The following is a 12,919-nucleotide window of genomic DNA, read 5'->3' as shown; positions in this document are numbered from 1 at the left end:
CCGTTAGCACTAACGGCTATAAACGGCTACCAATGCTAGTGGTTTCTTATGGCCGCTAACGCTAGTACCGTTAGCACTAACGGCTATAAACGGCTCCCAATGCTAGTGGTTTCTTATGGCCGCTAACGCTAACACCAACGGCTACCAATGCTAGCGGTTGCTTATGGCCGCTAACGCTAGTACCGTTAGCACCAATGGCTATTAACAGCCACCAATGGTTGTCAACATTAGCAGTGGTTAGCTGCTGCTAACTGTTGCTAACGCTAGCGCGGCTGGCGCTACCGTTTTTCTTTTTCTTCGTTTTCCTAAACTAAACTATTTTGTCAGTGAATAATGCAACAATAATTACAACAAACTGGTTTCAACCACAACTCACCGGGATTATACTACAGCAAAGAGAGCAGCAGTAGTGTGGCTGCTCCAGGTTTAGCTCTTGTTTTATCTCTCTGTGTGCTGCTCTATTTATCTGTGCATCTGGATCTAGTCCGTGCAACGGTTCTTTATCTAAATGTTTTATGTAAAGCATATTGAGTTGCCATTGTGTATGAAATGTGCTATATAAATAAAACTGCCTTGCCTTGCCCAGCTTAAATACATAAAAATGTATTATTATTAATTTTAAAATTAATTAATTTTATTGTTAAAATCATACCCACATAAATTCACTTTTTTCTAATCAATTTTATAAGTTATCCAATTTATTTTATTCCACTGTTTTGGTAACTAACCATGTACTGAAGTTAAATTACTCATACATGTTACACTACTGCCATCTACTGGAGATAAATGACTACTACATACTGCACTACTGCCATCTACTGGAATTAAATTACTCCTACATGTTACACTACTGCCATCTACTGGAGATAAATTACTCCTACATGTTGCACTACTGCCATCTACTGGAGTTAATTAGTCCTACATGTTACACTACTGCCATCTACTGGAGATAATTACTCCTACATGTTGCACTACTGCCATCTACTGGAGATAAATTACTCCTACATGTTGCACCACTGCCATCTGCTGGAGTTAATTAGTCCTACACGTTGCACTACAGCCGAGTTTAATTTTGTCTTCACTCCTCTTGAAAACTAAAAATGTTTATTTTTCAATTTTTGTCATTTTGTCTACCTTTCTTTGTTCACTTTTTCTTTCATTTCGAACTGCTGCAAAGAATTTTTAACTTTTTCTTTTATACACATTTTAAAAATCCTAAATTTTCTCATGTGTTTGTGCACTTAAACCTGCTGGAGATTAATGGGCCTTTATGTATTTTCCATTTGTTTTATTATTAGTATATTAATACTATGCATTAAAAACAAGGTGATCAGGATGATAGCATTTTATGTAATTCGTAAGATCAGTTGTAATGTCTTAATTCGGCGATCGGATCAAACTTTTTGTGGGTGTTGTGGGCAGACAGATAAAACACAAACAATCAGTGCAACACTAAAGAACCTTGTGGGGAAGCATCTGCAAAATGTTTCAACACCACAAATGTACCTGTACCTAATAACAATAATTATAATAATGATAACAGTAATAACAATGAACATATAAATATATTTCACTTGTCGACTGGATGTGAGTGTAGAACAGAAACAGAAAAACTTCATTCATGAAAATATAATGAATCATTTTAAAGTCTCACTGTGAAACTTTCTGTATCATCTCAAACTGAAGGAAGAAAACTGATGAAACGGATCGAAGGTTAACTGCGTGTCTGACAGCGCAGCAGCTTCTTCACCTGTATGAAGATCTCCTTCACTTTCAGTCCATAAACTACCGGATTCAACACGGTCGGGACCACGTTCACCAGCACAAAGGTGAGGACGGATGCATCGGCGTTGCTTGCGGTGTGGAAGCGGCGCTGCAGCAGCTCATACGCGACACTCAGAGAGTAGTTGAGGAAAACGAGCAGGTGAGGCAGACAGGTGCGCAGCGCTTTGCTGCTGAATGATCGCGAGCGGTGCAGACAGATGGTGAGGATCCTGCCGTACGAGAAGAGCACGAAGGCAGCTGGTAAGAAGACAGTGACCACGGAGCACAGCAGTCCGTACACTTCACTCAGCAGCGCCGCGCCGCCGCAGCTCAGCTTGACGAAGCTGTAGATGTCGCAGTATAACCTGCTGAGCCGTGAGCGGCAGAGCGGCAGGCGGCTGGCTAGCAGCGCTGCACCGCCTACCAGACAGGCGGGAAGCAGCCAGCAGAGCAGCAGCAGTGCAACCACCACAGACGGAGACACCAGCACAGCGTAGCGCAGCGGGTGGCAGATGGACACGTAGCGGTCGAAGGCCATAGCGGCCAGCAGCATGAAGCTGGAGCTGCCCAGAGAATACACCACAAAGGCCTGACACAGACACGCGGTGCGCGAAATCTGCACAGCACCACCGTCACTCAGGTCACTCAACAGTTTGGGATAAACAGTCACACTCCCAGTGACAGAGTTCAGCAGCACCGCCGCCACAAACACATACATGGGCCTATGGAGGCTCTGCCGAGACACCACCAGGTACACAACCAGAGAGTCACTGAATAACACGAACACAAAGGCCACCAGACACATGAAGAAGAAGAAAAACCTGTGATCAGACAGCTGCAGGAAACCAGCCAGAATCACAGAGGTCACGTTCAACCCTGCTGACGTCATGACGACAGAAAACACCTGCTGAGGTCTAACACATCATACAGGAGCTTTCAATGTAACCATGGTTATAGTTCAACTCTTCATAGACTCACACAATATCATAAACATCATAAACATCAAACATCAAACATCATAAAGATCATAAAGATAATAAACATCATAAATATCAAACACCACAAACATCACACTCAGCTCATCATGAGAGTGAACAGGTGAGCAGCCGTCAGGTGACACAGCAGCTCCGTCATCCTTCAACATGAAACATGTCTGCTGCTTTTATCAGAGTTGCTTCATCCTCTGTGGAGCTCATTAAACAGCATCAGGACACACCTGCAGTCCAGCTTTGAAATTCCAAAAACATGAATATTTTTCTGGTTTCAGGTTTATTTTCAAATGTCACCAAACAATGTGAAAAACACCTCAAATATTTGACAAATCCATGAAGAGATTTTACATTAGTAGGATTTCAGTTGCAGACTAAAGAAATGTAAAGATGTTTAGGCTGCAGGTCAATGAACCAACAGAAATACATTTAGAGGTATTAATAGTTGGTTCAAATGAAAGTATTTAAAAGACTTCTACTTAACGGACCAAAATCAATAATACATAGCTTTATAAACTAAAAGGCCATTAGTTTTTCATTGTTTAAAAATGGCAGAAAAAACTTGAAAACATTTAGGTTATTAGATAAAATAACATATTCATTAACTAAATTGGAAGTAACCTCCTTAAATTTGCACCTTAACTGACTTAGAGGCCTTTAAGGTTGACATTTCCAGTGACATCATCTCATCATCAAACATACAAATGAATGTGTCTGTTAGATTAATTAAAAGTAACAAGAGTCCATTCAGTGTTCAGAGTAATACCAGGCGTACACACAAGTAAGAAAGTGTCTGTATCTTACTATATTTTACTGTCCCAGGCTTTCCATGTTAACTTTGAGTTTAAACCAGAGCTTCTAACAACTGAAGGGATAATTAATGACACTAAACAATGATGAGTGAAGCTACATTTTAATTATATAAAGGTTTCTTTATTTTTCCAAAGAGACTGATGACAATTTCTATGATCAGAGTAACATGAGGATAACTGGAAATAAAAAGTTTAGTTTTCATTTCCAGTTATCATCATCACTGTCTAGTTGTCTGTTATTGGAACAATAATCCACACAGTTTGTGTCATTATACAGTAAATACAACATTTGGGTCACATACTGATGTTATTGTGCCTGGCCCCAAACACCTTAGAAACACATTACCTAATGATAGAACTGCTCTGGCCTCCAGCACCACTGTAAGGAACCTAGGAGTTACATTTTTATCAGGATTTCTCCTTTAACTCCCACATATACACATTTCAAGGACTATCTTTTTCTCATCTCTCTCACAATGATGCAGAAAAACTCGTCCACATCAGGCTGCCCTAACAAGTCTCTAAAGAATGCAGCTGCATGCGTTCTGACAAAAACTAGAAAGTGAGATCATATTACTCCATTTTATCTCCCAGATTGGGTCCGGGGAGCAGACACCCTCTCTACGTTTAAGAGTAGGCTTCAAACTTTCCTTTTTGATAAAGCTTATGGTTAGGGCTCCAGCTCCTAGTTTATGCTGCTATAGGCTTAGACTGTCAGAGATGATGCGCTGAGCTCCTCTCTCCTCCATGTCCTGCCTAGAGATAAAGTTTTGTTATGATTTGGTGCTACACACATAAAATTTAATAGAATTTAATATTATTATTGCTGAAAAACTGCATTCTTTCAGGTAAGTATGACTGAAGCCAAAAGGGGAGCCAAGCCAGAGACACCAAAATTACAACTTATTTGGGCCAACACTAAACAGTGATCAATGGTGTCAAAGGCTGCACTTAGATCCAGTTACAGGAAACAGTTCATACAGATCATTTTCATATATCAAGTTGTTGATCTCTCTAGACTGGTCTGTAGTTATTAAGAGACCCTGGATTGAGCCATTTTAAAGCGTATGGGGACAGTGCCAATATTAAGTGATAAATTTACAATGTCTGGCATCCACAAGGACAGAGGTATAATAAGTTCAGCTGGTAAAGAGTCAAGTAGACCAGTAGCTAGTTTAGAGGCTGACACAAAATTAGTGAAAGCTTCAAGAGAAATCTGTAAGAACAGGGATCGTCTGAGACTCTTTGTATAAATGTGAATTTGGATCTGTAGGAGTAGCTGAAGTTAAAGAACTAGTTTTGTTTCTAATCTCATCAACCTTATTGCAGAAGAAGTGATGAGCCGTGGCATATGAGCAGATAATAGATGGCTGCTTTTTAGTAAGTTTAGTTACAGTATTGAAGAGATTATGTTTATTAATATTGATTAAGTGAGATAAATATGATGCTTTCACTGCAGGCCCGCTTTAGAGCACTTGTCTCTTCATTAGACCATGTAGACCTGGTGTAGACCTCTTCAGTTGTCTATTAACTGAACCAAAGACATCAGAGCCAAGACTTCAGGCAACTGCAGACCAAATGCATTAACAAGACAGACCAATGATGCTTTGAGTTTAATGAGAAAATGATCTGATACAGCTAATAAAATAACACGTAACAGTTAAAGACAAAATAATAAACATAAAATTAACATAAACTTAGTAACAGGTAGAATAATTAAGCAAAAGCCAAATGGTAGAAGTAAGTTTTGAGATATGATTTAAAGTTCCTCAGGTAAACTGATAAGGGACCACAGTATACCTCTCAGGAAAAAAAAACAGCCAAAGGTGGGAATTTGAACACAGAACATCCTCACCTGGATACAGTCAGAGCAATGGGAAAGCGGAATCAGCAGTAAGTCAGGAAATCACCAAACGTCTCATGATGAAAGTACCAGGCTGCAGGACAAGATCCATACTTGTCTATACTGGATCATCACAACGCACCGAGCCCATGTGCTAACACAAGGCCAGCACCGACACTGATGATTAAGAGGACAAGGACCCCTCCTACCACCAGAGACCTGCTGTTGGGGCCAGAGGAAACAAACAATACACAAGGATTAATGCACACCATCAGAGACAGGAAACATACAACCACATAGCAAAGGACATGGACTCTTTTAAAGAAGGTGACAGAGTGAGAGTTCTTTGAACCACAGAAGGTCTGCAGAACAGTACGGGTGAATAAACCTGTAAGCCACAGATCTAGATCAGATCAGATGAATTATGGGTGAAGTGAGAGTGATGTTGAGGGTCAGAGGTCACAGAGAGTTTGATAAACTGTGGATGATGTAATGCCGTCCATGTTGTGTGTAATGAGCTGTGTGTCCTGAGAGGACTAACGACTACCTAACACTGCTGTTAATGAGAGCTGATTAACCAGCTGCTCTCAGGTGACCTCATTAACTCTGCTGCTACACTGACCAGCTGCTGTCCATCACCAACACATAAACTAACTAACTGCATCTTTACTTTGTTTAATCAAAATTAAATATTTTAATGGAGTGACAGCCCTAAAATGAACTAAATATTTTCTTGTTAGTTCTTCATGCTTCAAAGAAAGACAGAAAAGAAAATGAATCAATTACAATAATACATTTTACTCACAACAAAAAAAACAATCTTTTTTCTGTTTTCTGTCAAATTACTGAGAAACATTTTATAGACTAAATGATTGATCAGTGGTTATTGGTTATATCTGTGTTTCTTGTTAATGTTGCTGTTTCATTTTCACATGCAGCTGATTTATAACTTTAATTAGAAGCATTTTTATGAAATGATCAAACCAGACTTCAGCTATTTACACACAATGCTAACAGGAAGTCTCCATGAACTTTATACTGCAGATAGATAAAGATTAGCAACTTCATTAAATAACACTTGGACCAAGGTGGAAGAGGTTTTTGAGGTTTGTTTACCTTGAATAAGGCCACCAGGCAATGGCCTTGTGTTTCTGCAACTCTTCCAGTATTTGATCAGCTGCCTGATCATTCTTTTGACACACCAGTAATCCGTTCTTCGTCTCATGGAAAAGGACGTGAACGTCCAACACAACGTTGTCATACTCGTCAGACCATCTTGTTCCTTCAGTTGAATATTCAACATCAAATGTGTGATGCATCAGCACCAGGATCACAGGTTTCTGACCACAGGAGGCTGAAACACCAGAGAAGAACATGAAACTTCCTGTACAGAGGAACCTGTGTAGCTGAGTCAATATGTATTATATTATTTTGTTTATTTTTAATTTGTGAACTTCGTCAAAACCTGAGTTTGGTGTTCCATTATTGTAGAGTTTAAAAACTCTCAACAATTCGCAACTAATATAAAACAATGCACAACAATTCAAAGTTCCGGTTCACTTGTCATAGCATGGGGGGGTTTAATTAATGAAACACACAAAGAATCCATGAGTGACATCAGTCCAAAATCCCGGCAAAACCACTACAGCTATTGTGATGCTCTCTGTTAAGATTTAAGATTTCACTTTAAGAGTCAGTTATTCTGGCCGAAACTGTATGTAACATAACAGTAGACCTTTATTAACATTTTGATATGTTTTACCTTTGTATTCTCTCGCCAAAAACGGCTGTAACTATTTAAATTTAACAACGGTCCTTCTCATTGCATTTTGTGTGACTGGCTGCAGGAGACAGAGACAGACCCTGCTGCAGTGTGTGTATGCTGACCGTGCCCTGTGCTGCTCCTATAGAATAAACACCCTGATCCTGATTCCTGGTGTGATTGGTGTGGAGCAACCATCTTACAGCTGCTACACCAGCAGGAGAACGTTCAAATAAAACCAGGACATGACTGTATGTTAGTGATTCTGACTCATCAGTTTATTATTTTACATTAGGGGTGCATGATAATTATTGGCTCGATAACAGGAAATTATTACGTCATTCCGATAAGTCCAATATCATGACGAATAGTCCCCATAACATATAATTTTGTCAGCACGGCAGTGCCCCGCTCCTACTATGAGACCTGAGAGACCTGAGAGACCTGAGAAGCTTTTCTCGCCTGATTAATCACTTGGAGCCACGGTTTACATTGCTGAGCCGCTGCTACTTTTCTGATTTGTGCCTTCCAGCTAAGTATGATGCGATCGCCAAATGTATTGACAATGTGAAAGACATAAGCTTCACCATGGATATATGGACTTGTGATGTCAGCCCTGTAAGTATGATGAGTCTGACCGCGCGGTTTTGCAGTCCCAGGAGCTGCCCGGCTCACACACAGGTACAATGATTCACCAGACTTTTGAAGCTATGCTACAGCGGTGGAATATTAAGAAGGAGATGGTGCATGTTGTCTAACGAGAAATATGGAAAAGGCAATGATGAGTGCGGGGTTGCAAGCCTGAGCAGAAACAAGTTACAAACAGCAAGTCTTTCCTTCACCTGTAATGTCTGTCATGGCTGCCTCCACATCGGATCCAACACGAGAAGTGACTGGACAGAAGACGATAACAACGTGGCTTTCCTGCAGGTCTCTGGTGGTTTCCACGGTAACTGACTGACTCATATTCTTCACGCTCTCCAGTAGGTCTCGATCGGCTCCAAAGGTTTTACCGGTAGCCTTCCAGTAGACCTTCACCTTTGCTGAAAGATGAACACACTGTTAACATTTAAACTAGTGGTTCTCAAACGGGGGTACTTGAGATTTTTAAATGTGTATATTTTAAAAATAGCATCAATTCAAAAACCCTTTAAAAAATATTTTATAAATATTTCAGTAAAATATAAATGTAAGTTCATAACTGAATTTTATATTGAGTAGGCTTTTCAATTTATTTAGCTTAAATTATACAGCAAATAAGGTACAAATTAAAACATGTCGTAAGTGTTTTAGTCAGAGTTACACCAATATACTTGTACTCTTATGTGTCTGGATGGAGAATAATTTAACAAGATAATTTATGTTTTTGATATATTCAGTTTATACCCTGAATAGTATTCATATGTTTCCAGTAGAGGCAATTATATGTTCTGTCCCCACTACATTGACACCCTGCAGTTCCTCACTCTGCCTTATTGCCTGTGCTAAAGGCTCGACATATAAAGCGAAAAGAGTAGGAGACAGACAACAACCTTGTCTTGTCCCCCTCTCCAACTGAATTGTATTGGACAGGCTTCCGTTTACTTTGATCTTAGCTGTGGGCTCTTGATAAATAGTTTTAATACATCGGATTACATTTTCATTGAAGCCAAATCTCTTTAATATCTCATGCAAGAAAAAAACACTAATACTGTCAAATGCCTTTTCGGCATCCAAACTAAACAGAATTGTACTTGTACTTGAGCGTTGTCTAAAATATGGAGGGTTCTTCCAATATTATTGTGTGTTTGGCGTCCTTTAATAAACCCAGTTTGATCTTCATCAATCAAATCCGGTATGAGGGCCTCTAATCTTTTGCAAATAATTGATGTAAATAGTTTGTAGCCTACGCTTAAAAATAAAATCAGCTCATAGTTTTTCTTCTTTGTCTTTGCCTTCTTTAGGTAAAATAGTATCAATTGCTTCCTTCCGCCCTTGTTAAGAGTCCAGTTAAAACAGGACAAAAGCAAAGGTGTTAGCTCCTTCTGAAAGGCTTTATACCATTCCGAGGGAAACCCATCGCTACCTGGTGATTTACTAGCCTTTAACCTAATAATTGCAGCTTCCAGCTCCTTAACTGTAAATTGTGACATAATAGTGTCAGTCTGTATCTCACCAATAGAGATAATGGTTTAGAATAGAGTTTCTTGTAATATTCTTGAAATGTTCTTTCTATTTCATCTGGTTCATGTGATAATTGGTTGGTTTGAGGGTTTCATATTTTATGAATTGTGTTAATGGCCTGCTGTTTCCGCAGGCGTCTAGCTAAAAGTCTTGTTGCTTTTGGGCCAGATTCATAGTAGGTCTGCTTTACAAATCTTGCCTTCCCTTGTCTTTTTTATTTGTTGTAATACAGACTGATTTTCTGTATTTTTATGTTTCTTCTCCAGTTCTTGAAGTTTTTCTACTTTGTGTTTATCCGTTGCTAGTCGAGCCTTTTTTGTGATGCTGTCAAAGCGATTAGTTTCCCACGAATGACTGCCTTCATACCGTTCCACAGTATTGCAGGGTTTACCTCCCCATTATCATTCTCTTCTTTATACCTTTTTATTTCTTCTCTTATCTGTTTCACATTTGCCTCATTGTTCAAGATAGTCACATTTAGCCTCCATACAGTAAGGGCCCCCAGGCTTTTTTCAGTACTGCTTCTTTGGTATTAAACTCCAGAAAATGTACCACTATGGACCTGGGTGGCCCGTTACACTCTGGTTTGCGAGCTAGAGCTCTGTGGTCATGCTACTGTCCGCTGTCAGTGCAAGTTCACTTTTCAGAAATTGCTCAGACACGGAGTTGCCTTCTTTCCCTTCAGGTACGCCATAAATGCAAATGTTGTTTCGCCTTGACCGTCCCTCCAGATCTTTGAGTTCATTTTTCATGTCTTCCTTGAGTTCTTCTTTGAGACTGTGTAGGTCCACTTTATGCTCAGCCCTGAAGTCGCGTATTTCTTTACAGAAAACGTGCTCAGTGCTTCAAAGTATCAGTAGAGTTGTCGTTAGAGCGCTGAGCATCGTCCATCACCAGTGTATTCTCCCCTTCTTGTGTGTCACGTTTCGTTTGACTTCTAGTTGTTACTCCCCTACTCATTCCAAAGTAAAATGACTATGAATTGCCAATTAGTGAATTTATGGCGGCTAATTCTAAATTGGTATTGGGAGCTCAAGACCATGCAGCCATCTTGTCGTCTGGCTCCACCGGAAGCCCCTATTCAATTTATTTTTATAGCTGCAATGCTGCTGAAAACACTGAGGGAAAAGTGCCAAAGAAGGCGAAATCACAGCCGGCAAAATCACCTACAGTATTAGGAAGAATATGCTGCAACCCACTCATGACATTGTGTTTTTTTCTGTGGGGAGAAATTAGCCAACAGTGGCATGAAGCCAGCACATCTTCAGCACCATCTCAAGACAAAACATGCATGTCTTGTTGCTAAGCCATCTGAGTTTTTAAAAGGAAACTTTCTGAATTCATGTAATCTCAAGACATGATGCAGAAAGCCTCCAGGACATCAGCCAAAGCCCTGAAGGTCTCTTATGTGGTGTTTTGCTCATAGCTATAGCCAAGAAACTATTCACTCTAGGTGAAGACCTGCTCCTTCCAGCTGCTGTTGTGCTGGCTGAGACCATGCTGGACAAAAACACAGCAGAGAAATTAAAGACTGTGCCTTTGTCAAATGACGCAGAGTAGATCAAATGAGAACACACGTTGTCAAGCCAGTTGTGGGAAAACTTAGTGACTCCTTTTCCCTCCAGCTGGATGAGTCCACAGATGTGGAAATGTACAACTTGTTGCTTTTGTGAGATACGTCAATACTGAAGACATTTACGAGCACAGACTATTTTGCAAAATGTTGTCAACACATTCTTCTGTGAAAATGGACTCAGCTGGAAATCCTGCAGCAGCATCAATGACTCATAGCGCACATTAAAAAGGAAAACCCTGACGTGAAGTGGACTCACTGTGTGATACACAGGGAGGCATTGGCAGCCCTGTGTTACTTGACGTTTTGAACGGCAGCATCAAAGTGGTCAACTTCATAAAGTCAAGGCCACGTAATGCAGGCCTGTTTCACCGCCTCTGCGAAAATATGGGAGCTGAACTCACAACTGCTGCTGCACACAGAAGTGTGCTGGCTCTCTCGAGGGACAATACTCAACCGGCTGTTGGAATTACGATCGGAAGTTCACACCTTTCTGATTGAGCACAAATCCCCCTATGCCACCTTGTTCCAGGACACAGACTGGCTGGCAAAGCTGTGCTATCTGGCAGATATATTCAGCAAACTGAACGAACTGAATTTGTCTCTACAGGGAAAGGACACCAGCATTTTAAACCTGTAGAAAGCTTTGGAGCCTCCACATATTTATGTGAGGCCTCCTTCTCTGTAATGACTGTGATCAAAACAAAGCAAAGAAACAGTCTGGAGAAGAGCTTGATCAGTTGCCTCCCTGCAACCAAGACTGACCAAGATCCTCAGTGAAGCACGAGCCCAAGTTTCTCACTGAAGTTTTAGTGCAAAAGCGCTCAGTTCAATGCAACAATGCAATCTTCAGTGATGACGGTTTGTAACTTTGAGATGCCAGTCTCATGTATGTATGTATATATACATATATATATATATACACATACATTTATATTAGCAAATCTTTTATTTAAAATTAAGTTAAGATTTCTTCTTTGTGAACATTTTCTGTGCATAATTATATTAATGATTTTTTGTGAAGAAATGTTTATTTATCAACAATAGAGTTCATGAATTCAGTCTAAAAACAGATCTTTATTATATCCCTAAAAGACGGCACTTTAAGTTGATAATTATTTTTATGTACACACATCTTTATTTATAAGTTAAGTATTAAGTCTTTAGTTATTTTTATATATTTCCAAATAGTTCAAGAGAATGCAATGTACGGTTACAAAGTCGAATAAATCAGGCTGATGACAAAGTGTTTTACGTCTTTTTTTCAATCAAAAATGCTTTGTGCTGGTTAGGAGGTACATCACTGAAAACAGGTTGCGAACCACTGGTGTAGACATTTATAAAATGAATAAGCCCAGTAAAACACTCACGTCTCAGACAGGAGAGCTTCCTGAATAGAAACAAAGTAGAAGCAAAGTCTGCAGTAACCACTGAGTACATTTAACCTGGAAACTTAGAGTACATACCTTGTCCCATGATTTTCACCATTTTCACTGGAACAGAGAAAATAAGGAAACATGTTGTTAGAGACATGAGATGTAGTTTGGTCTGAAGAGTCACATGAAGCGATGTCTTTCAGCTGATCAGCTGTAAATCAGCTGTTTGTGTTTCACTCATGTGCTCTGTGTTGTAGTGAAGGTGTAAAGTTATTAGTGACAGATCAGCAGTGTTTTCTCTTCACTTCCTGTTATATCACATATTATATTACTGCTCAGAGACACATGAACCATTCCTCCTGGCAGAATGCTTTTATATTATTTATTTATTGATATTCTGATTATTTAATAATCCAGAATATGATCAAAGTGTCTTTAAACACTGAAGTTGTTTATTGGGCTGATTGTTTCAGTAAAACAGAAATCATGTGACTCATATCAAACCTGACACTCAGGAATTTTCAGCCTCACATGGAAATGACGACAAAAGTTGTCAAATATAAACCAAGGTGCTCCAAGATTAACTATTTTAATATTTATACATTAATACATTTGTTTGTTCATCTGAAACTGCATC

The 12,919-nt window shown here is 39.6% G+C and overlaps 1 protein-coding gene across 1 annotated transcript in view; it reads left to right on the top strand.

The window, feature by feature from the left end:
• Window positions 1-1,584: 1,584 nt before the first annotated feature.
• The window catches only part of LOC128367622 (interferon-induced protein 44-like), a 216,038-nt gene continuing 204,703 nt past the window's right edge, over window positions 1,585-12,919 (top strand). Inside the window, exon 1 of the mRNA XM_053328238.1 lies at window positions 1,585-1,588. Within this exon, the coding sequence (XP_053184213.1) occupies window positions 1,586-1,588 (3 nt within the window). The 5' untranslated portion in view covers window position 1,585. The remainder of the gene's footprint in view (window positions 1,589-12,919) is intronic.

The sequence above is a fragment of the Scomber japonicus genome, chromosome 11, assembly GCF_027409825.1.
Source record: "Scomber japonicus isolate fScoJap1 chromosome 11, fScoJap1.pri, whole genome shotgun sequence".
In the NCBI taxonomy this organism is placed as follows: Eukaryota; Metazoa; Chordata; class Actinopteri; order Scombriformes; family Scombridae; genus Scomber; species Scomber japonicus.
The sequence above is the reverse complement of the archived record's forward strand: the minus strand, read 5'-3'. Positions and strand labels throughout refer to the sequence as shown.